The 25,825-nt window shown below is 39.5% G+C and overlaps 1 protein-coding gene across 6 annotated transcripts in view; it reads right to left on the bottom strand.

Moving 5' to 3' along the window:
• LOC114669385 (T-cell surface glycoprotein CD1b-3-like) overlaps positions 1-25,590 on the bottom strand; it is an 86,550-nt gene extending 60,960 nt beyond the window's left edge. For 2 of the 6 annotated variants that reach the window (XM_051933182.1, XM_051933175.1), the window contains exons 1-2: positions 25,446-25,590; positions 578-865 (exon numbers count right to left, since the gene is read on the bottom strand). In XM_051933182.1, the coding sequence (XP_051789142.1) occupies positions 578-865; positions 25,446-25,500 (343 nt within the window). In that variant the 5' untranslated portion in view covers positions 25,501-25,590. Of the gene's footprint in view, positions 1-577; positions 866-6,863; positions 7,222-18,774; positions 18,856-25,445 lie in introns of those variants that run through there. The other 4 variants (XM_051933187.1, XM_028825602.2, XR_007936143.1 and 1 more) reach the window with 4 other exon arrangements.
• Positions 25,591-25,825: the final 235 nt, after the last annotated feature.

Here is a 25,825-nt window from a genome sequence, read left to right as displayed (position 1 = left end):
TGAGATGAATCTGATTGTTTTTGAGTGCACAGCTCAGTTTCCTGGCATCCATTCCCTAAAATAACAAACTCCATGGAGAAGGTAGTCCGGCAAAGACTCTAAACAGCATCCAGTTGTAACAGACGTCAGTTTTAACATCTGCGTGAGTGTGTGAAGCAGCAGTCAATCATTGTGGTCGAACTGTTAAAGATGTGAACTTTAAACTATTCTGAAATTCATATTTGAGCTTTACACCTAGCTAATCAATACATTTTTAGGAAAGGAAAATAAGAAACACTTTCAAATGTTTGGGAATTTTCTTTGCTGGGGTAAAGATAATTTCAATAAAATTAATAAATCAGAGCACTCAGAAGCACAGTATGGCTCTCCTACCTTTCTTTTGTTTTAGCCTAACCATTTTTTTTCAGTATTTAAATCATATTAAGAATGAATTATTTTTGAACATTAATTTCTCTCTCACATGTAACCAATTTATGAACTGACAATAACATACAGATCATTTGTACAGAATAAACATTCCTAATATTTCACATGTTGCATTTCTAAGTTTCTTGGAATATCTGTTTAAAACTCTTACCTTTTTTATTCGAGGGCACAATGAATACTCTTGGCAGGCTGGAATGTCTCACGTGGCAGTAGAAGGAAGGTTCTTCATAAGCAGCACGACTCACATTCACAGCCTTGCTGAACTTGTAGGTGTTATCATCATTCAGTAGAAGTTGTCCACTCTTTACTGGTATAGGTTCTGCTTCACCTTTGTACCACTCTATGTCAATATCTTTAGGGTAGAATCCATCGGCTATACAAGTGAGCTGAACGGTTTCTTTAGGCATTGATTTCTTGATGATAGATACACTGGGCCGAGCTGTAGATTTAATTAATAACTTTCAGAATTATTTTGCAGAAAATAGCAGATCTTAATATGCCATACTATAAATTGAAACATTAATTGAAAACTGGCAATTAATTATTCCTAATATAGTGTTTTATCTTATCTTATTCATGATATTCAAATATGTTTGATTTTACTTTGATTAATTAAGCTTCCTCCTATAGGATTCATGTGTCTCTTTACTTTTTCAAGAAAATAATAGGAAAAATACAGTAAGAGCTTCTCTGGTTTCTAAAATGTTATTAAGTGGACAACCATCATTTTGAAACTGCAGGACCAATATTAAAAGCAATGACAGTCACATGGATTGAGGTGAGCTGTGCAAGACCTGCGAACTTTTTTCCTGCAAGTTAAATATTTTCTCACGCATGTCATACATAGAGCAATGACTGAGACTGTGTTTCATGTTTTGATTTACAATCCTATGTATTTTGTGTCAATGTGCATTATAAGTTATAATAGTGATAAGGTTAGAGTAACTCAAATGCCCGAACAGAGTAGCTATTTTTTAGGGAACTGAATGCCGTATACTTAAACACTCTTGATGTTTTGCACATGCTTTCATGAGTAAAGCTTTTAAAGCCAAGGTGTTCATCATGAGAGTGACTAGCCAACTCTTTGTGAGTAAATTCACAAGCTCCTGAACCCCAAGTGGAGAATTCAGCACAAGGAAATGATAGCCAAGAGAGAGGGTAAGGGGCTGTATTCCATCAGAGAGACACCATCAATCTGGACTTCAGAGACCCCATAAATGCATCAGCCTGACTACTAAATCAAGACAAGCTGCCTGAAAGACAAGATCCTCGTACAGATGCTTCATTTGGTGCTGCTCTTCAGCTTTCATATGCTTTCGTAAAATAATGTTTATTATTTGAAGATGTGAAGCTTTTTTGACTTGAAAGAAGGACATATTTTTATTAGGACTTTATATAAGACTTTCTGTGTTCATTTATATTCTATTATTAATACCTATATTTTAATAAATACTGTTTAGTTTTAAAACATATAGTATAAGTATGCATTGTCTGGACATTGTGAGCTAATTAAGTAATAAAGTAGATAGAGGACACCTGATGTGGGTGGATTGTCACTTTATTTCCCGAAGGGTTAGCAGGCTGAAGAAGGATGTCTCCAATAAAGAGCCCGACAGTAAAGAATACCAGAGCATTGGTTATTAAGTTGGAATAACTAAGGTATATCAGTCTTCAGTTTCTAGGGGACACACAGCGATATCTGTTTGGTCTGCTCCTGCCAAAGCTAGTGAGTCCGTATGTGAAGTACTGAGGAATGGCAGGATGTGCAGGCATGATTCAAAATCAGTAATTAAGTGGAGATAGTGTGTGCGTGTGTGCATGTGTGTGTGTGTGTATCTTTATGAGCAAGACCTAAGCCAACTCAATAACAATTCCAGTAAGCCCTTCTCACCCCGCAATACTACTGTACATAGTGTGATATATGGCTGGCAGTTTATCCCGGCCAATACCCCCAAGCCGCCAGATGGAGCCCTCCCTGCAACAGGGAGGTACCCCGAATTCCAGCAGGGCATCATGGACCTTGAAGTTTTAATTCACAGCCCTGCTGGATACCGTGGGGGCCGCCAGGGGACGCAGCAGTGAAAAACAGTGAGTAGTATTTTCCGTATAGCCCGGAAGTACTTCCCAGTCACGGGAGTGGAACAAATGATGTACTTCCTGGCTGAAGAAAGAAGAGTTTTGATCTGACCCGGAAGTGCAAGGAAGTCACGTGGACTGAGGGACAGAAGCACTTCCGGGTCAAGGAGTTTAAAGGGACTGTGGGAGATCCCAGCAGGGGCGCGAGTTGGGAGGAAGGGTGACTAAGCTGCTGGGAGTGGAGGAATTGTAGTGTGTTAATTAATTATTATTGAGTATTGTGGAGTGGAGGTGCTTTGTGCACATTGTTATTATAATAAATAATAATATTGGACTTTTACCTGGTGTCAGAACTTGTTGTCTGAGGGTTCAAGGGGATGACAGCGCCCCCTATCTGTCACAATAGATAATAGTGACAATCTATAGATTACTTCTGAAATTCTGAATCTTATAATAGTACTTGCAGCAATAGCAACTAATGGCATATTTTTCAAAAATAAAATTTTCATCTCATTATTTATCAGGTTATTGTTATGTAAGTAGATACCTCACTCTGAGCTATAGCATCCAATTTAACCCTCCAGGTGGCAGATTCAGATGTCCTTCTATAGACGTATTTTAATGAATGATACAGAAGAAGATGCTATTAACTATGTACCCCTAGGAGAAGGAGCTTTTTGAATTAACCTCTTATGCATGAGGTGTCTCATTGGCAGGACACCACCAAATTTCAAAGTTGTTTGTTTACAATGCAGTAAACACACAAGTCATTCAGAAGCAATAATTGTATTTCTACATAGCCAAATGTGTCTTCTTTCAAAATAAAATCATAAGATTTTATGTTGTCTGCTCTCTTTCATTATTAAAATATGCAATTTGCACACGTATACCACAAGGGGTTACCCCTGCTGAGTTACTCTGCTTTTATCAAATATCCCACCTACGTCAAGCCAAATGCAGTGAAATACTCATTACCATTGGATAGCATCGTTACACACAAAACTTGAGATAGATTCTAAGCAAAGTTTTGACTTTGTTGAGAACATGTTTAATGAAGGACTCAAGGCTACAATTAATTTGTAAGTACTACTTAGCATGGCTTTGAAGCATCGCCACATACAGTTTTAAAGTTTAACACTAGAATTACCAGAGCCTACGAAAAAACTCGTAAATCCGTCCCACCTTAAATCGCGTCTTAAATCCGTTTGCACCTCTCCGCCAGAGTCTTTTGTCATCTAAATGTGCTGATAAACACAAGCTACTAGCAGCCAGCTATTCCATCCCCCCACCAACTTACAACGAACTTCTCCTAGCTCATGCCTTGCCTTGATTTGATTACAGTATCTGGGATTGAAGTGGAGTTTTAGAGTGGAAATAATATAGCGTTATTTGGAATACACGCATTTCATGTGTGTTCCGTTTCTATAGTAGTCTGTGCAAACACATTTTTAAAACAGAAACGTTTTTCATATTCTAATAGTAAATGACAAAATGTAGGCATAAACTATATAACGTATGAAGCCTGAAGTCCATATATCAAAGAAACACTTTCACAAAAGGTACAAATAAGAGAACACGTGCGCTTGTATTCAAAAATATAAATGCACCAAAAAAAAAAAGCCGTGTTAGCATGCCACATTGACACACTTACTACAACTGCCGTGGTGGCGTAATGGTATCAGCTCCTGACTGAGAAGCAGAGGGTGGCGAGTTCGATCCCGCACGGCTCCACTTCGAGAAGTGAACTGCTCTTATTCTTACAATTTTAGAATAACAACATAAATTTGATTTCAGTCTGTAACAGCCGGTGTAACTTATGATACTGGTAAAGGTTAGCTTTTTTTTTTTTTTTTAATTCACTTTTCATTCTCGCAGTCACATTCAGAATCAATCAATCACAGTGTATTGTAATGGATTCACACCTGGCCGGGACACCTGTGTAATGGACGGACCAGGGGAAGGAACTTGCACGGGGCAATGCTTCTCCTGGTTCGACAAAGACCACTCCCCCTCCCCGGCTTGCTACAGTGCCACAGGTCTGGAGCACCAGGGGGTACATGGAAAGTGGCTGAGCCCTCCTCTGCAGGGCTACCACCACACCCAGAAGTGTGGCTGGAAGGAGATTGTGGAACATCTGGAGCACTTCTGGGAACCCTATAAAAGGAGCCAACTACCACTACTCCGAGAGACAGATTCGGGAGGAAGGGAGACTAAGCTTGCCAGGAGGACTGGAGGGGGATTGGACAGAGACAGAAGAAAGAAATGAAATGAAAAGAAAAGAAAGTATTGTGTTTTTGCTTTGGAGCTGTGTTTACTAATGGGAAATGGGGAAGAAAAAATAAAAGCATGTGTGTAGAACTTATGTCCTGTGTCTGTCTGTGCTGGGTCTGGACAGCAGGAGCACCCTCTGTAGGCCATAGTATATATGTACTTAGTTTATTCCAGATGTGAAATGCAAGAAAAAGGCAACAACAACAAAAAATAAATAAATAACACACTGAACTTCTGTAGGGCAACTGTAACAAAAGAGAGAAGATGTGTGAACTGCAGCACAAAAAACCCAATCTAGTGTACAAAATGTAAGATTCCTCTGTGTCTAATGGGAAACAAAATTGTTTCAAGGACTGGCATGAAAAATAATTTGAAAGTAAAGGTTGGGATGAGTGCAAAATTATACATACATAGTTACAAATTACTTACTGCTTCTCAGTGGTTTTTATTCAGTAAGTACATTTCTCTCTATTATAATAAAAAAAATCCTAGGACGAGGCAATACTTTTTATCCTGGGACGAGATGTGACTTTCTCAGAGATAATTTAAAGACCCGCGAGACAAGACTTTATGCAAAGAGATTTAGATAATATTTACAACCACGCACATGGTTCAATCATTTCTCATTCGTGTGAATTCTTTTGTCAGACACAGTTCATGTAGAGAGAAAGAAATGATATTCACTCACGGGCAGTTATACGTTGCGTTGTCATGATGTAATTTTAAACACGGCATCAAAATTCAATGTGATATTGATGAAGAGGTAATTCCAAATATTGTTTTTACTGAAGTGTTATAGTAAAAGTGTAAGTTTAAAAAGTTTATGTGTGTGAAATTGAAAGCCAAAAAGAACGAAAACGTATAATGCAACCAATACCTCTAACACAACCTGAAACATAAATGCAGAGCAGGTTAGAGATTATGAAAGTACAAAAATTCAAAAGTCTCAAGAAACTGATAGTAAAGATCAATAAAGAGGCCTATCCACGAGAATTAACAGATTTGTTGTTTGTTCAAAGTGAAATCCACATACGCGAGCAGCAGAGACACAAAGTTGCTGACACGTAGCGCAGGCAGGAAGGTTGGAGAGCGAAGCAAACGGGGCGAAGCCACCTAGTTTTACTAAAAATAACAAAATATATTTAACTGCAACTGTAATATTTATTTAGTTGATATTGGTGTAAACAAATGTTTTTAATCATATAAAAACTTTCTTTTAAAATATCTGAAGTTGTATACTTGCCATTCTTTAAGCCATTTGCAGCTCCTTTATTACAATAAAGGAGTAATAGCCATTTATGTTTGGTTATGTAATTTAGGTGCAATTATTCCAAAAACCCCTTAGTGCAAAAGTGTTTAAATATGTAAGGTTAAGAATGGAAACTGAGGTGCTGTACCCAAACAAGACTCCCCAGGATGATGGATGGACATCTCAGAAGAAGGAGAGGGAGATTCCTTACCCGGATGGGAAGCCCAGGCAGATGGACTGGTGTCCAGGCCGGATATATTTGGAGTATCTTCCCTGACTGGGATAAAGGGGGACAGGAAAGGATTGATCGCTGGGGGATGTTTATTCCACAATTTGGTTAAATACTGTATAAGCATACAATTCAATGATGAGAATCAGAAAATATTCAATGGGAGCTTTGTGCTTGCACTTTTCAAGTTATTCAATATAGACTTAATTAAATTAAATTAAAGACAGTCTCAAAGCGTTTTGCAATTGCAAACATTTTTTGTTTTGTTTTTATAGCACTAAGAGCAGAAAACACAGTTGTAAACAAGTATATTGAGTGAAAAGAAAGGAGTACTTTAAACAGCATGTTCAATAAAGATACGGCACTTTGCTTGAATAGGCTTTCTTTAACTATTATTATTATTTACTGTAGATGAATACCAAATCACATTTTAGCAGCAAAAATTGCAGGAATTTGAAAATTTTTAAATTGTTCCTAAACATTTTCTTGCTTTGAGGATATTTAATAAAAATTAGATGCCGGTTAACATCTTGACACTGTAGTAATTAATAAAAAATAACAACTTGCAAGAAATTTCAAGCGAAAAAAAATCTTAGTGAATTTTAAAATTACCAGCAAAAGATATTTGTAACCCACACATTATTCCAAGTACTTTAAGCTAAAATATATCTGAAAATTAGAGCAAAAATCTTCTAAAGTTCTGAAGATATAAAGCAACAAACAGTGGAGAATATCACTTATGATAGTCCGCTTCCACACTCAGCTTGTGCTTCAAGTGCTTTAGTTTCTCACCGAGTGAGTTTGATATGGGCAGGGACACAAATAAACTTTATTCATGACTTGACGTTATTCATTTCTGATGGTGACAGACACACAGAGGGAGATTCCTTAAGACTGCATATCAAGAATGTCTAAAGGTCTTGTTTGTGAACATTCAATGCAGTGTTAAACAAAACAAACATTTTCCCAAGCCAAGCTCTGATGTTTTATTTAGTTTTAGTTAATTCTTCTGCTTTATGTCTTTCTAGACACCTTACCTGTGTTTGCTTCCCATCGTTACTTCTTTATAAATTTAACCCTTGACAGTAAGTGTCTCATGTGCACTTACTCTGTAGTTACTCAGTTATTACCAATATTCTGTGTATTTTGTCATTATTAATGTATAGTTAGTGTGTACATCAAATACTTGTACTGTAGAGGTAAGTAGACAATCAAGTACAGAATAGGAATAAGAAATGAGTCGTCACCTAACGCCTTCCATAAGTTATACAGTAATTTCACAGTAATCACACAGACGTACACTGCATTTATGCTGATGTAATTACTGTGTACGTTGTAGCTGGGAAAATGAGGACACGGGACAAAGTCAGATGTTTGGGGTGCCACCATGGCAAAAATAAAATTTAATGGAAAGTATGTGCCAACATGTCTTCATAACAGTCTCTCTGTTCTTCTGGAACATCAATACATGCGTTTCATGGGTTAGTTCGGCACAGAAGTAAGGTCAATATCGGAATAAAACACCACCTACCAGGAGCGATCTCCTTTTATATCATGTGAACTAGAAGGGACACGGTTTCCTTCACTTCAATACCCTTAAGGGGAGGTTTCTCTAGTCTGTGATGGAGAAAGGAGACAAAGCTATTAGCGATAGATAGCGCCCCCTCTCGTCCCAAGGCGGTACCACTTACTTCAACTGAACCTGGATGGTGACCCTCTGACGCACATCGGTGACAACATGTACTGTGAAAGCAGACACTAAATGAAAAAAAAAGGTTTTTCAGGTGCTTTTCACAGGAAAAACAGAAGCTATTAGATAAATGACTTTTCTCCGCACAGAATGCATGGAATTATTTCTGTCACAGCCATGCCGACAAAAGGCTTATTTTAATGAACTATATTTGATGGTGCAAATGTGTGCGATTTTGAACATTGATGTATTGAAACTTATTTTACTAATAATACCCAGCTGTGTTATATGGGCTGGAGACGGTGGCACTGACCAGAAAGCAGGAGACAGAACTGGAGGTCGCAGAGTTAAAGATGCTAAGATTTGCACTGGGTGTGATGAGGATGGACGGGATTAGAAATGAGTACATTAGAGGGTCAGCTCAAGTTGGACAATTGGGAGACAAAGTCAGACAGGCGAGACTGCGTTGGTTTGGACATGTGCAGAGCAGAGATGCTGGGTATATTGGGAGAAGGATGCTAAGGAGAGAGCTGCCAGGGATGAGGAAAAGTGGAAGACCTAAGAGAAGGTTATGGATGTGGTGAGAGAGGACATGCAGGTGATGGGTGTGACAGAGCAAGATGCAGAGGACAGAAAGATATGGAAGAAGATGATCTGCTGTGGCAACCCCTAAAAGGAGCAGCAGAAAGAAGAAGACGACTGTTGATGCAAAAAACATACAGACAGGGCCGTTCTTAGGATTTTGGGGGCCCTAGGCAAAGGTACCTGTTGGGGCCTTGCTGTTTCTATCCGGATGAATGTATGATGATTATTTCATCCATATGAATGCATAATAATTATTTTATCTGTATATATGCTGTGATGGATGACCGGCTATGGACTCCGGGCGCCACCCCCAGGCCGCTAGGAGGAGCCCTCTGGACAGCATGATGGTACACATGGACTTTGTAGTTTATACACACAGCCCTGCTGGATACCTTGGGGGCCGCCAGGAGTCGCTGTACGGGGGCTAGTGGGCTCTTGTATGCCCTATAACCCGGGAGTGCGTCAGCATCACATGTCCGGAAGAAACGACGTGCTCCTGGGATGAAGAAGAGGACTGTTTGCCCTGACCCGGAAGGAAAATGGACTTGTGGGTTTGGCCAGGAACCACTTCCGGGTCAGGGGCTATAAAAGGATTGTGGGAAGCCCAGAACACTGAGCTGAGCTGGGAGGTAGGGTGGCAAAGTGTTTGGGCGAGGAGGATTGGTGATTGTAGGCAGTATTGTGATTTATATGAGTGTAGTGTGGAGAGTGCTTGGTGCACTGTATAACAGCAAAATAAAATATTGTTGTACTTTTACCTCGTGTTCAGAGTGGTACCTGAGGGTTCAAGAGGTGGACAAAAGCCTTAACTGCTACAATGCGTAACAATTATTGATGTAATGCTTATCATTTTATGATTATACTGTATATTATATATACTAGATTTGAGAGGAACAGGTCAAAGGAACCTACTGACTAAAGCTAACGTAACATGTAAATCAAACCTTTAATGTAAAAATACCTTGCATACTTTCATTTTTACAATGTCTTTGATTAATAATAAATAATAATAAGTTACATTAAGTGTGAATAACCGAGGGAGTCGATGACTTTGTGCTCAACTGATATTAATGCTAAGCCATTATGTTCGATCTGATGTGCAGATGCCCTGGCAGGTGAGGAGCATGATCTGCCCTCCCATTGGGGCCCCAGCCGCTACCCCAGGATCCACCGTCACTGTCGATGCTGCCTGTCATCACTGTTTCCTCTCTGCTCACATTTAATCATACTGATAATTCTCCCACCAAAAATGTGTACTTCTGAAATATGGACCTGTAAGTTGTATTTGGTTACGGCTAAAAAAGGCTGGGCGGGGCCCTTTGGCAGTGGGGGCCCTAGGCGGTCGCCTACTTTGCCTATGCCCAAGAATAGCCCTGCATATAGCAGGTGAAGCAAAGCAGGTAGAGCAGGAATTAGATTTGCCAACCCTAATGTACCAAACATTTATGATTCAGAGGGTGTAACCTTATTGCAGAAAATTCTCTAAGTTGTAAATTTAAATTCAGAGCCATTCTGATGAATTGCAGTGAGTTGTTAGTGTGTTTGTAGACCAACACTGGATGGCGGTACTGTATGAGTAAATGCATCACATGCAAGCCACACATATTCGCTGTCCTGTTAACACCAGCTTGTATGGCTTGTTACATTTCTAACCCCACAAATTCCCCCAGATTTTATGCCCATCAACTCAAGCACATGGTGACCAAGCAAATTATCACAAAACTGTAGGCATCTGTGAGAATGCATACCCATGTCCATACTATAGCAGCTTCAAAAAATCTCGTGGACAGTGGTCTTTTGGAGCCACCTGTTGACCTTCAGAGGCTTAATGGATTACATCACTGTAACTACCACCACTCATGTACAGGTAACCCTATCATCATTGGACCACATGGTTATATGGACCTGGATGAAATTCAGGTCTACAAAGTCAAGAAGTCTAGTGGTCAGAAAGGATGTAATTACCACCAAGTTCAAGCTGCAGCCACAGGGTGAAGATATTCCAACTATTAAGGGCAACTCTATCAAGTGGCTAGGGAAATAACCTATAAGACCCTCTTGGATAACAAACTGAGAAGCAACCAGAGGATTTTTTGAGGAAAACTGAACTTCCCTGAAAGGCCAGACTTGTCAGTCTATGGCTTTATCAGTACAGATATAGCTGCCTTTGAATCCCTCCAAGCTTCATACGAGGGGCGACCCAAAAATAACAAGATTTATTTTCTGGATGCTGAAGGGGCGTTAGTTCCAACGTTTACCAGCTAGGAGCATGTACTTGACTTCCCTCTGCATCATTTGGCCAATCAGCGTCCTTGGGGAAAGGTCTGTAAGCTCACTGTAATTTTTCTTTTTCTTAAGCCTTTGTTACTGTCTTTGTCGATTTTGTAATGGTGTGACAACCCGTGTAGTGGGAATTGGAATCACCAGCTTACATTCTAGGTGTCTAGTATGTGGGACCGAGCGTGACCAGGATGATGGTGTAAGACAGGGAGACACGGACACAAAAAGGGTTGGGTTTTTTTGAAAAATAAACTGGTTTTATTTACAGGTGCACTTATAGAAAACAAAAATAATATCCTGCGGAATTTATATATTAATACACAGTCCAATACCGCAAAGGACACACAAAAACAGTTATTAAATGGAGCCCAAAAATGGTGACTATATACAGTATTTATAGTGTTGACTGAAAGTCCCAAATAAAAAAGAATACTGCATACCAACTAGTGAAAACCATATATACACGAACCAAAATGAAGCTGTCTTCCTCCACAGTGCTCCAAGTCAGGAAGCTGCTCCTTCCCCTGACAGTGTATACAGGATTCACCAAAACAAAAATATTCAAAATACAGAAAAAGTGTATATACAAAACTAAACAGTGCACCAATAACCACAACCCAATAAATACCTCCACCAAAGTTAATCCAGAGATATATATATAGTAGAAAAGGCGCTATACAGGCGCCCGACCCGGCACAGAAGGACACAGAGGCATGTATAAAACAAGGACTTTTTATTTTTCTTCTTCACCCATGGGCACACGTCTTCCCCATGACCCACCGGCAATACACAGTCCCAAAAGCACTCTTTTCCCCACAACAACAACAGCACTCTTTTCTCCTCTCCCACCACTCCTCCGCAAGCATAGCCCTCCTCCTCCCGACCCTGGCTCCCCAAGTGGTGGTGGCTGGCCCTTTTTATACCCCACCCAGAAGTGTTCCAGGTGCTTGATCACCTGGTCCTAATTACATTTCCGGGTGGGGCTGAAGATTCGACCAGCCGGGCTGCAGACTCCATGCAACTCGCCCTAGCGGCTATCCAAGCCCCCAACCAGGCTGTGGAGGACTCCATCTCCCATGGAGCCATGCGCCAGGTTGGGGAATCATCGTCCGTCAGGGAGGCTGCCACCAAGCGTCCCGGGGGAGGTATTGAAGTGTCCATGGCTGCTCCCCCGGAACAGATGCAGCAGGGGCATCCCTGCCGGGCATGGGACCCGGCTGTCCTTCACAATATATATACACATATAAACACAAGTAAAAATATTTACAATAAGCAAGGCACAGGCCTAATGCTTGGTAAATTCAAAATGCTGTTCTACCAAGTACCTTTCTCTAAGACGATCTAGTCATAAAGAAACCCCTCTAGAGACCATGATTCCCTTTTGTATTTGGCGCTCTCGCGCCAACCAATTAAACTGTCCTACGTCATCCCTCTGCAAGCACGCAATGACGAGAACGCATCTGCAAGAAGTGGCGTCTCCTGCCCTGCAAAAATACTATAAGAGTTCAAGCAGCCGGCGCGCACGCGCTTAGCTGTGCCGGCTTTTGAGATGCAAACTGCGCTTCTTCCTTAAGTGAAAGTAAGCACTTTCCATTTTTACATCCTTCCCCTGAGTTACTGCCCAGACAACTACAAACATGGGATCCCTTTTCTAAACCTCGGTAAACTAATACTACGACGCTTCACACTTTCTTTTACTTCTTTAGTGTTATGGGGTCGCGGGAGGCACACGCAGGAGTGGAGGACCGATAATACCATTCCGGCCGGTCAATGGCAAGACCATCTCTCCAGTCTACACGAGACCCACCGCGACACTCCCCAAAAGGCGCAAATATCGTCAGTGAAGATGTCTATCTGCATTATATAAAAAGGATAAAGGTAAGTTTCCTTTCTTTATACTTTTTCAACCTTTTTGTTTCTCAAACAAATGCCTCTCAACACCATGCAGAGGACACTTAACTAATTTTATTAAATTACAGGTAATGCCAGTAAGGCACATTACCACAAATGGCAGACTTGAGAGAATAAATTATCATAAAATATAATATAGTAAATAATAAATAATAAACTAATAAATAATAAATATTATAATAAATAATATACTCTGCGGTGGGTTGGCACCCTGCCCGGGATTGGTTCCTGCCTTGTGCCCTGTGTTGGCTGGGATTGGCTCCAGCAGACCCCCGTGACCCTGTGTTCGGATTCAGCGGGATGGAAAATGGATGGATGGATAATATACTAAATAATAAAATAATAAACTTGAAAGAATAAAAAAAAACAGAATGCACAGCGTAATAGTAAACTAAATGTAAAAACATTGAATAACACTGAGAAAACCTTGAACAGAGAAAAGTAACATTGCAGGAATTCACGATACAGCCTTATGAACTGCTCACTAAAAACACTTTTTTTAATGAGTTTTAAGCAAAGGGAAAAAAATGAACATTTGAAAAATCTGTAAGTTAATAAACAACCAAGAAAAGTAACATTGCAACAATGCACGCTACAAACTGATTGCTGTAAACAGAAGTGAAGTGGAGGTTAAAGTGCAATGGAAAAAAGTCTTCATTAAATACAACGAGGTTAAAACAATGATGGAATCAGTCTCTCTAAAAACAAGCCCGGTGCTTTCTTTAACTGCCTTCTCGGCCTTATGTGGCCAGCCCTCTCTCTCTCTCTCTCTCTCACTCGCTCACTCTCTCTCGCTCTCTCTCTCTATCTCTCACGCTCTCTCTCTGTCTCTTTCTCTCTCGCTCGCTCGCTTGCTCTTTCTCTCACTCTCGCTGCACAGGGAATGCACAGGGAGAGACTGAACACATGTGGAAATCATTGGCGCGTACGAACTGGAAGGGAAACTGGCTTGTTCGTCACCCGAGTGTGTGGTCGTGAACAGATGCAAAAGCTTAAGCGAATTTGTACATGGTCCGAGGCGTTCGTGACCTGAGGTTCCACTTGTACTTAACTGCTGAAATCAAATCAGAGAACAGTGCATTTATATCATTTTGTGGTGTTTTTGCAATCAGACTAATGCTCAGTGCTATAATAACTAAAATACATCAAATGCGATGAAATCACAAACAACAAATATTTGAATGGAATAGGAGAAAGTGGGACACAGCTTCTAGTTATGAATAATTATTGTTGTCAAATGAAGTGGCATATTTTGGATAAATGCACAGGCATAAGTTATAAGAAATTCTGATCAGTTATTTGTGGCAACTTGAAAACAACAATAAAAAGTGTTTTAAGAGGAATGCTGAAATAATACTAAACTTAAAGTGACAAGTTTGACTTAATGATAATAATACATTTTCGTCAAAAATGTTGCCATAAATTTAAAACAAATCTAAGTTAAGTAGGGTGAGATTTGTGAAAATGCAAGTATCAGCAGTTTGTGACATTTGAAATCTGAGTTAATTTAACTATTCCATCCAGTATCACACTTATGAACCAGTTAAAGTCACTAAATCTGTAAAAGCGATTTTCTCACAAATGTGATTTGAAAAGTGTGCTGTTTTAAAAGCAGCCTTGAAAAGTTTGTGTAAATAAATATCCAGAATTATCCTGGTATTCACCAATTTACTTGGTAATGACTTATTAATGTTTATGTTCTTGGTCCTGGCATTAAGCAGTGCTTATTTTTCAGTTAATAAACAGAGTTTGCAAGTGAATACATTGAGTATAAGAACAAGGTAAGATACATCTGGTAGTCCAGGGTTATCATATTATTATTTATAAATCATACACTGAAATGAAATTTAAGCTCTGAACTATACAAATTTTTAAAATAAATATATAGAAATTGTAGGCTTTATCATTTTTATTCCATATCAAATCACACTGTTGTTTATACATTAAAAACATTATTCATTAAAAAAAATTAGCTGCACAAAAAATTGAAAGACACACATGAAAAAGCTATGCGTAATATCATATCAAATTCTCCAAATGCAAAATTTTTTTTGGCTGATAATGAAATACCATCTTTGGATTTACTTAACAAGAGTTCAATACTTAAACATTTTAAAACTAAAAAAAAAAATGGTAGCACTTTGAAAAGTTTTCAATTCTTGGGGGTGGAAACTCCCAGAATAAAGATTCAGAATCACTGCTTTAAAGCCCCTGTGCATTACACAAATGAACTGTGAGGAAAGTAACATTTAACATTTACTGATTTTTATCACTATTCCAGTGCTGAGGCATTTTACTTTTGCAAAATCACATGCCTTGTAATAAAATAATACCCATCAGTCCAAAAAAACTCTTTTATATGATCAGAAACAGTCAGCAACTCTTTCACAATAGCATTAGGCACAAGCAAATATCACTCTCCTATGATGGTGTAGCATACCGCACGTAGAATCAAAAATTAGCATGTCACTCTGATTTATGGTTTTAAATTATTAAGCAGATGTATTTTTAATTCTGTCAATAATACTGAATATCTGTACATATTGAGAAATGCAAAATAAATCTACACATTGTCACGTCCAGGCTCCTGAGTTGCACAAAAGACAGGCAGGAGAGGACTGAGCAAAGAGAACATTTATTTCAGCACTGGCAGGAACAGTACTCAGCCTTTATTCAGTAATGGTGCGTTAATTCAAATTCACAGCAAAGAGGACAAATTCCTAATTGTCTCCATTATAGAAACTCCAATTCTTGAGTTTAATAGAACCTGTAGATGTCTTCCTTGTGAGGGCTCAAGAGAGACACAGCAGAGGCTGGGACTGGGTCAGAGACAGAGAGAACCGGACAACAGGAGAGTGACACTGGCTTTAAGGACTCGCAGTAACGTATGATAAGTCCTTTACGTGGTAGAGCTGCTACTGAACTGACAACTGCCAACAACTTGACGTTTCTTTAGCATTAGATGCTGTATAAAAGAGAGTTTCTCCATAACTGAAGTGGCTGAACCTGTGCTAGGGAACGGGATGCATTTCGAACAGTCATAATATTTATAAATCTATATTTTATACAAGAGAGAGAGAGTTAATTTCTGGCTGCAGACAGATAAAGTAGAAGAGTTGCATCTGGAATTGTATCGCGTATTAAGGAAATGTAAATAATATTTGAATAAGATGACAGAAAGGGTGCAGCTACCACACCCTGTTGCTACTGCGACATGTCACAATGCTTTAACAATTCGAGTGCTGTTTTGTTGGACGCCACCCAGCCATGCAGCCTTCGGACCCCTTTTTTCCTAACCAGGCCATGTGGGCACAGCTGGGGAAACAAAACATCAGCATCAGACGAGAATGTTGCCCTTGTCGCTGAGACTTTCTTCAAAGCTGTTCACGTAGTGCATGCACAGCGATTTGTTTCAAGAATTCAAATTAGTTAAAGTTTTAGTTAAAGGCTAGCATTACGATGCCAGTTAAAATAACATATTTTTCAGGCACTAATTCACATAGATACGGGTAAAGACTGGAGCACCAGTGAAAGCCACATAAACACAAAGAGAAAGTGCAAACTTTATGCAGACAGGGGCATTAAAATATTAAAGCAGACGTTTACATGAAAAAATAAAAGTTTCTCTGAAGTTCATAAACACTAAATACATTTCACAAGTAACGGAGGAAATGAATGCATGGTAGCGTGCAGTGAATACACTTGAGCATTCATAGTTTTCAAACTCTCTGTACATTTATCATTCGTTTGCTCAGAGGTTGATGCGCTTGCTGCTTCGTGAGCAGCTTTTCTTTTCTCCACCCTAGCGGCCCTCTTCTTCTCTTCTTCCGTTGCCATCTTTTCAGATTAAGTCAGATTTAGTCAGTTTTTGCGTTGCACTTACTTACTACATTTTTTTTTATTTTTCACTAAAGCTGGCACTTAAATGTTCAATCTGCCTCAAGAATGATTTAAGATATAAAGAGGTAGGGGAAGTGACAGTGAAGGTGTTAGCGATGAGAACGGCGCCCATACGCACGCGCCGCACAGCCACCCACTGATGAGAGTTGAATGTACAATAAAATAAAATAAAAACAAAAAGAGTAATAAAAATCATCACCCCAAAAGCGGATAGTAGACATCACGTAGTATATGTGTACCAAATTACAGGTCAATAGGTCAAACGGTTTGCAAGCTGCAGGTGATTTAAAATCCTGGACAGACAAACGGACAGCCATGGTAGCATATTATTTAAGAAAATAATCTGTTCCAAAAATTTCAACCATCAGTTCTCTTATAATTGGTATGACCATTCATATTTTGTCTAGTTTAATTGTACGCAAAAGCCTATCTGAATATAACTAGTATGCTCAGCTGAACAACAGATAAAGGGTTTACAGTTAAATGCTAAACCATGAGATGAATCTGACTGTTTTTGAGTGCACAGCTCAGTTTCCTGGCATCCATTCCCTAAAATAACAAACTCCATGGAGAAGGTAGTCCGGCAAAGACTCTAAACAGCATCCAGTTGCTAACAGACGTCAGTTTTAACATCTGCGTGAGTGTGTGAAGCAGCAGTCAATCATTGTGGTCGAACTGTTAAAGATGTGAACTTTAAACTACAGTAATCCCTCACCTATCGCGGGTGTTACGTTCCAGAGCCCCCCGCGATAGGTGAAAATCCGCGAAGTAGCGACCTATATTTATTTTATCATTTATACATATTTTAAGGCTTTATAAACCCTTCCCACACTCTTATAAACCTTTCTCACTCTCTTGTTAACCTTTCCCACGCTCTTATAAACACTTCCTATGCTCTTAAACACTTTCTACATTCTTAAACACCTCAGACCAACACTGCACACTGCATGCAGCGATCAGACGTCAATGTGTCTGCACTCGCTTTGTGAAGGGGGGCAGCTGAACTCACGCTGAGCAGAAATGGACTTTGTGGTGCTTCTGCCAAAATGCCTGCTTGTCGCTCTGCGCGTTAGGAAGGAGGAGTGTGTGTGTGTGTGTGTGTGTGTGAGAGCTGAACGCACCTTCGCTCAAACCCCCCCTCCCCGGAAGCGCAGTACGCTCCTGCCACTTCGCATTGTCAAGGGGGTGGGGAGCTGAATGAACGCTAAGGAGAAGTGGACTTTGTGCTGGCTTTGTGCTGCTTGTCGCTCTGCGTGTCAATAATTTTAAGCCTGTACATCACCAATTTTCCTGTCTCACTGTCTTGTCTTGCGTGAAGTTAAAATGTTTTATAATAATGAGATGTTACTCATATCCTTAGCCCGACATCCACATATCATATGTGTTAACAAAGTGTGTTTTATAAGTTTACATGTGTTTAAAGCATGTGGGATGGGTATTTTAAGGCTTAAACTATAAAAATGTTTATTTATATGGTCTTTCTATATCGCGGATTTTCTCCTGTTGCTGATGGGTCTGGAACATAACTTCCGCGATAGGCGGGCAATCACTTGTATTTAAAAACCCACGAAGTCGTGAATCCGCAAAAAGTGAACCGCGAAGTAGCGAGGGATTACTGTATTCTGAAATTCATATTTGAGCTTTACACCTAGCTAATCAATACATTTTTAGGAAAGGAAAATAAGAAACACTTTCAAATGTTTGGAATTTTCTTTGCTGGGGTAAAGAAACTTTCAATTAAATGAATTAATCAGAGCACTCAGAAGCACAGTATGGCTCTCCTACCTTTCTTTTGTTTTAGCCTAACCATTTTTTTCAGTATTTAAATCATATTAAGAATGAATTCTTTTTGAACATTAATTTCTCTCTCACATGTAACCATTTTATGAACTGACAATAACATACAGATCATTTGTACAGAATAAACATTCCTAATATTTCACATGTTGCATTTCTAAGTTTTTTGGAATATCTGTTTAAAACTCTTACCTTTTCTATACAAGGGCACAATGAGTTCTTTTGGCAGGCTGGAATGTCTCACGTTGCAGGTGATGGAAGGTTTTTTATAATCTCTATGAAACATATTCACAGCGTTGTAGGGGTTATCATCATTCAGTAGAAATTGTCCACTCTTTGCTGGTATAGGTTCTGCTTCACCTTTGTCCCACTGTATGTCAATATCTTCAGGGTAGAATCCATTGATTTTACAAGTGAGCTGAACGGTTTCTTCAAGCATTGAATTCTTTAAGGTAGATATACTGGGCCGAGCTGTAGATTTAATTAATAACTTTCAGAATTATTTTGCAGAAAATAGCAGATCTTAATATGCCATACTATAAATTGAAACATTAATTGAAAACTAGCAATTAATTACTCCTAATATAGTGTTTTATTTTATCTTATTAATGATATTCAAATATGTTTGATTTTACTTGGATTAATTAAGCTTCCTCCTATAGGATTCATGCATCGCTTTACTTTTTCAAGAAAATTATAGGAAAAATACAGTAAGAGCTTCTCAGGTTTCTAAAATGTTATTAAGTGGACAACCATCATTTTGAAACTGCAGGACCAATATTAAAAGCAATGACAGTCACATGAATTGAGATGAGCTGTGCATGGCCTGCGAACTTAAATATTTTCTTACACACGTCATACATAGAGCAACGACTGAGACTGTGTTTCATGTTTTGATTTACAATCCTATGTATTTTGTCTCAATGTGCATTATAAGTTATAATGGTGATAAGGTTAGAGTAACTCAAATGCCCGAACAGAGTAGCTATTTTTTAGGGAACTGAATGCCATATACTTAAACACTCTTGATGTTATGCACATGCTTTCATGAGTAAAGCTTTTAAAGCCAAGGTGTGCATCATAAGAGTGACTAGCCAACTCTTTGTGAGTAAATTCACAAGGTCCTGATCCCAAAGTGGAGAATTTAGCATAATTTAGCACAAGAGAGAGGGTAAGGGGCTGTATTCCATCAGAGAGACACCATCAATCTGGACTTCTGAGACCCCATACATGCATCAGCCTGACTTCTAAATCAAGACAAGCTGCCTGAAAGACAAGCTCCTCATACAGATGCTTCATTTGGTGCTGCTCTTCAGCTTTCATATGCCTTCGTAAAATAATGTTTATAATTTGAAGATGTGAAGCTTTTTGACTTGAAAGAAGGACATATTTTTATTAGGACTTTGTATAAGACTTTCTGTGTTCATTTATATTTTATTATTAATACCTCTATTTTAATAAATACTGTTTTGTTTTAAAACGTATAGTATAAGTATGCATTGTCTGGACATTGTGAGCTAATTAAGAAATAAAGTAGATACAGGACACGTGATGTGGGTGGATTGTCACCTTAAATCCCGAAGGGTTAGCAGGCTGAAGAAGGATGTCTTCAATAAAGAGCCCCACAGTTAGGAATACCAGAGCATTGGTTATTAAGTGGCAATAACTAAGGCATATCAGTCTTCAGTTACTAGGGGACACACAGCGATATCTGTTTGGTCTGCTCCTGCTAAAGCTAGTGAGTCCGTATGTGAAGTACTGAGAAATGGCAGGATGTGCAGGCATGATCCAAAATCAGTAATTAAGTGGAGATAGTGTGTGTGTGTGTGTGTGCGTGTGTGTGTGTGTGTATCTTTATGAGCAAGACCTAAGCCCAGTCTGCACCACAGTAGGCCAACTCAATAACAAATCTAGTAAGCCCTGCTCACCCCACAATACTACTGTACATAGTGTGATATATGGCCGGCAGTTTATCCCGGCCAATACCCCCAAGCCGCCAGATGGAGCCCTCCCTGCAACATGGATGTGCCCCGAATTCCAGCAGGGCATCATGGACCTTGAAGTTTTAACTCACAGCCCTGCTGGATACCGTGGGGGCTGCCAGGGGACGCTGCAGGGAAGAACAGTGAGTGGTACTTTCCGTATAGCCCGGAAGTACTTCCCAGTCACGGGAGCGGAACAAATGATGTACTTCCTGGCTGAAGAAAAGAAGAGTTTTGATCTGACCCGGAAGTGCTAGGAAGTCACGTGGACTGAGGGACAGAAGCACTTCCGGGTCAAGGAGTTTAAAAGGACTGTGGGAGATCCCAGCAGGGACGCGAGTTGGGAGGAAGGGTGACTGAGCTGCTGGGAGTGGAGGAATTGTAGTGTGTTAATTAATTATTATTGAGTATTGTGGAGTGGAGGTGCTTTGTGCACATTGTTATTATAATAAATAATAATATTGGACTTTTACCTGGTGTCAGAACTTGTTGTCTGAGGGTTCCAGGGGACGACAGCTCCCCCTATCTGTCACAATAGATAATAGTGACAATCTATAGATTACTTCTGAAATTCTGAATCTTATAATAGTACTTGCAGCAATAGCAACTAATAGCATATTTTTCAAAAATAAAATTTTCATGTCATTCTTTATCAAGTTATTGTTATGTAAGTAGATACCTCATACTGAGCTATAGCATCCAATTTATCCCTCCAGGTGGCAGATTCAGATGTCCTTCTATAGACGTATTGCAACGAATGATACAGAAGAAGATGCTATTAACTATGTGCCCCTAGGAGAAGGAGCTTTTTGAATTAACCACTTATGCATGAGGTGTCTCATTGGCAGGACACCACCAAATTTCAAAGTTGTTTCTTTACGATGCAGTAAACACACAAGTCATTCAGAAGCAATAATTGTATTTCTACATAGCCAAACGTGTCTTCTTTCAAAATAAAATTATAAGATTTTATGTTGTCTGCTCTCTTTCATTATTAAAATATGCAATTTGCACACGTATACCACAAGGGGTTAACCCTGCTGAGTTACTCTGCTTTTATCCCACCTACGTCAAGCCAAATGCAGTGAAATACTCATTACCATTGGATAGCATCGTTACACACAAAACTCGAGTTAGATTTGACTTTATTGAGAACATGTTTAATGAAGGACTCAAGGCTACACTTTATTTGTAAGTACTACTTAGCATGGCTTTGAAGCATCGCCACATACAGTTTTACAGTTTAAGTGTCATGGGTTCAATTAGCATACACAGATGCTGTCTGCTGCACATTCTCCCTATGATAGTTTTCTGAATAGCGCTCTTTCATTGTCAACTTAGAGTACATCAAAAAATGTTTCTTAACTTCTTGATATAGCCATAAGTAATTGAAATACTGTACTCATGCTTCTCGAACTTTCACACAAGGAAGATTGAATATTGCTGTATCACATTGCTCACTTCTCTGTGTCACGAAGGGATAGACAGTGCTATGCAGTATTTTCAATCCTTTTTCTAATCATGCTGGCCTCACCCCCAGTTCCCCAACTAACGCTACCCCATGGGAAAAAGACAAACAAGCACAATTACAAAAGGGAAATAAAATTAAACAGTGGCCACAGGGTCAGAGTGGTTAAAGGGAAATGTGGTTTGAAACAGGATAAAAAGTCTCACGAGGCTGAGATTACACCATAAACAAGACTCATATGCTTGCAAGCTGGCGACAGCCTCCTGAGACTCTAAAGTGCCTGACAAATACTGGTTTAGATGTATGTGTCTGTATGACTAGCTCTGCACTCAGGGCTGTCAAGAAACGCATCGTCCTCTCTCAAGTAACCCAGCACTGGAAGAAGCTGGTGTGAAAATGTATTGTAATGGATTCATACCCGGCCGGGACACCTGTGTCATGGACGGACTAGGGGAAGGAGCTTTCACGGGACAATGCTTCTCCCGGTACGACAAAGATCACACCCCTTGGCTTGCTACAGTGCCACAGGTTTGGAGCACCAGGGGATGCATGGAGAGTGGCTGAGCCCTCCTCTGAAGGGCTGCCACCACACCTGGAAGTGCAGCCAGGAGATTGCCGGGAGGAAGACACTAGTAAAGGGGGGGACTTCTAAGGTTAATTAGCCCCTGCCAAACCAGCGATCAGCACATAGAAAACAAAAGGGGTGCAGACAGTGCTGGGACTGAGAAATAAAAAAAGGGGACAGGTAAGAAAAAGAGCAGGTCTCCTGACATTGTAGCATGTGAGTCAGGCAGAGGGATAAGCTGAGCTTGGCTGGGTGTAGAGCAAAGCAGGACACTCCATCCTGTCCTGCACCAGGGGAGGGGCTGTTCTGCTACGAATGCTGCTGACCGGGTCATGGCTGGAGACGTTGTCCATACAGGGAACACAGGAGACAATACTGGCACAGCGTCTCCTTGCCACTCTGTTGTTTCTGTTTTTCAGGGCAAAGGTAGGGACTGGTCAACTGTGGACTCTCCTGGAGGAAGACAACCCTCGCAGGACTGAACACTTCACCCCACAGAGCTCAGCTGAGGGAGGGGCAGTGTAACGGATGGCCGGGAATCTTATCAAGCCGGGATGTCTCCATAACATAAGGGCCAAGGGAAGGAGCTTGCATGGGGCAACACTTCCCCCAGGATGACAGTGCAGCCCCCTGGCTTGCTACAGTCCCATGGGTTTGGAGACATGGAAGCTCAGCCCTGATGTGGCTCATGGATTCACCAGGGGGCACATGGAAAGTGGCTGAGCCCTCCTCTGCAGTGCTGCCAACACACCCAGAAGTGTGGCCGGAAGGAGATTGTGGAACACCTGGAGCACTTCTGGGAAGCCTATAAAAGGAGCCAACTACCACTCCTCTGAGAGACAGATTCGGGAGGAAGGGAGACTAAGCTTGCCAGGAGGACTGGAGGGGGATTGGACAGAAACAGAAGAAAGAAAAGAAAAGAAAAGAAAAGAAAAGAAAGTATTGTGTTTTTGCTTTGGAGCTGTGTTTACTAGTGGGAAATGGGGAAGAAAAAATAAAAGCATGTGTGTAGAACTTATGTCGTGTGTCTGTCTGTGTTGGGTCTGGACAGCAGGAGCACCCTCTGTAGGCCACAGTATATATGTACTTAGTTTATTCCAGATGTGAAATGCAAGAAAAATTTAACAACAACAAAAAATAAATAAATAACACATTGATCTTCTGTAGGGCAACTGTAACAAAAGACAGAAAATGTGTGAACTGCAGCACAAAAAACCCAATCTAGTGTACAAAATGTAAGGTTTCTCTGTGTGTAATGGTAAACAAAATTGTTTCAAGGACTGGCATGAAAAATAATTTGAAAGTAAAGGTTGGGATGAGTACAAAATTATACATACATAGTTACAAATTACTTACTGCTTCACAGTGGTTTTTATTTAGTAAGTATGTTTTTCTCTATTATAATAAAAAAATCCTGGGACGAGGCAATACTTTTTATCCTGGGACGAGATGTGACTTTCTCAGAGATAATTTAAAGACTTTATGCAAAGAGATTTAAAAAAGTCCTGCCCACATCTAAAACATTTACAACCACGGCGCACGGTTCAATCATTTCTCATTCGTGTGAATTCTTTTGTCAGACACAGTTCATGTAGAGAGAAAGAAACGATATTCACTCACGGGCAGTTATACGTTGCATTGTCACAATGTAATTCTAAACACAGCATCAAACTTCAATGCGATATTGATGAAGAGGTAATTCCAAATATTGTTTTTACTGAAGTGTTATAGTAAAAGTGTACGTTTAAAAAGTATTTGAGTGTGAATTTCAAAGCCAAAAAGAACGAAAACATATAATGCAACCAATACCTCTAACGCAACCTGAAACATAAATGCAGAGCAGGTTAGAGATTATGAAAGTACAAAAATTCAAAAGTCTCAAGAAACTGATAGTAAAGATCAATAAAGAGGCCTATCCACGAGAATTAACAGATTTGTTGTTTGTTCAAAGTGAAATCCACATACGCGAGCAGCAGAGACGCAAAGTTGCTGACATGTAGCGCAGTCAGGAAGGTTGGCGATCGAAGCAAACAGGGGGCAAAACCCCCTAGTTTTTCTAAAAATAACCAAATATATTTAACTGCAACTGTAATATTTATTTAGTTGATATTTGTGTAAACAAATGTTTTTAATCATATAAAAACTTTCTTTTAAAATATCTGAAGTTGTATACTTGCCATTCTTTAAGCTATTTGCAGCTCCTTTATTACAATAAAGGAGTAACAGCCGTTTATGTTTGGTTATGTAATTTAGGTGCAATTATTCCAAAAACCCCTTACTGCAAAAGTGTTTAAATATGTAAGGTTAAGAATGGAAACTGAGGTGCTGTACCCAAACAAGACTCCCCAGGATGATGGATGGAAGAAGGAGAGGGAGATTCCTTACCTGGATTGGAAGCCCAGGCAGATGGACTGGTGTCCAGGCCGGATATATTTGAAGTATCTTCCCTGACTGGGATAAAGAGGGACAGGAAAGGACTGTCTCTGGGGGCTGTTTATTCCACAATTTGGTTAAATACTGTATAAGCATACAATTCAATGATGCGAATCAGAAAATATTCTATGGGAGCTTTGTGCTTGCACTTTTGAAGTTTTTCAATATTAGGCTTAATTAAATCAAATTAAAGACAGTCTCAAAGCTTTTTGCAATTGCAAACATTTTTTGTTTTGTTTTTATAGCACTAAAAGCAGAAAACACAGTTGTAAACAAGTATATTGAGTGAAAATAAAGGAGTACTTTAAACAGCATGTTCAATAAAGATACGGCACTTTGCTTGAATAGGCTTTCTTTAACTATTATTATTACTTACTGTAGATGAATACCAAATCACATTTTAGCAGCAAACAATGCAGGAATTTGAAAAATTTCAAATTGTTCCTAAACGTTTTCCTGCATTGAGGATATTTAATAAAAAGAAGTTGCCGGTTAACATCTTGACACTGTAATAAATAATAAAAAATAAAAACTTGCAAGTAATTTCAAATGAAAAAAAAATCTTAGTGAATTTAAAACTTACCCGCAAAAGATATTTGTAACCCACACATTATTCCAAGTACTTTAAGCCAAAACATATCTGAAAATTATAGCAAAAAACTTCTAAAGTTCTGAAGATATTAAACAACAAACAGTGGAGAATATCACTTATGACAGTCCACTTCCACACCCAGCTTCTGCTTCAGGTGCTTTAGTTTCTCACCGAGTGAGTTTGATATGGGCAGGGACACAAATAAACTTTATTCATGACTTGACGTTATTCATTTCTGATGGTGACAGACACACAGAGGGAAATTCCTTAAGACTGCATATCAAGAATGTCTAAAGATCTTGTTTGTGAACATTCAATGCAGTGTTAAACAAAACAAACATTTTCCCAAGCCAAGCTCTGATGTTTTATTT

Source organism: Erpetoichthys calabaricus, chromosome 1 (genome assembly GCF_900747795.2).
Source record: "Erpetoichthys calabaricus chromosome 1, fErpCal1.3, whole genome shotgun sequence".
In the NCBI taxonomy this organism is placed as follows: Eukaryota; Metazoa; Chordata; class Cladistia; order Polypteriformes; family Polypteridae; genus Erpetoichthys; species Erpetoichthys calabaricus.
This window is presented reverse-complemented; position numbering and strand designations above follow the sequence as displayed.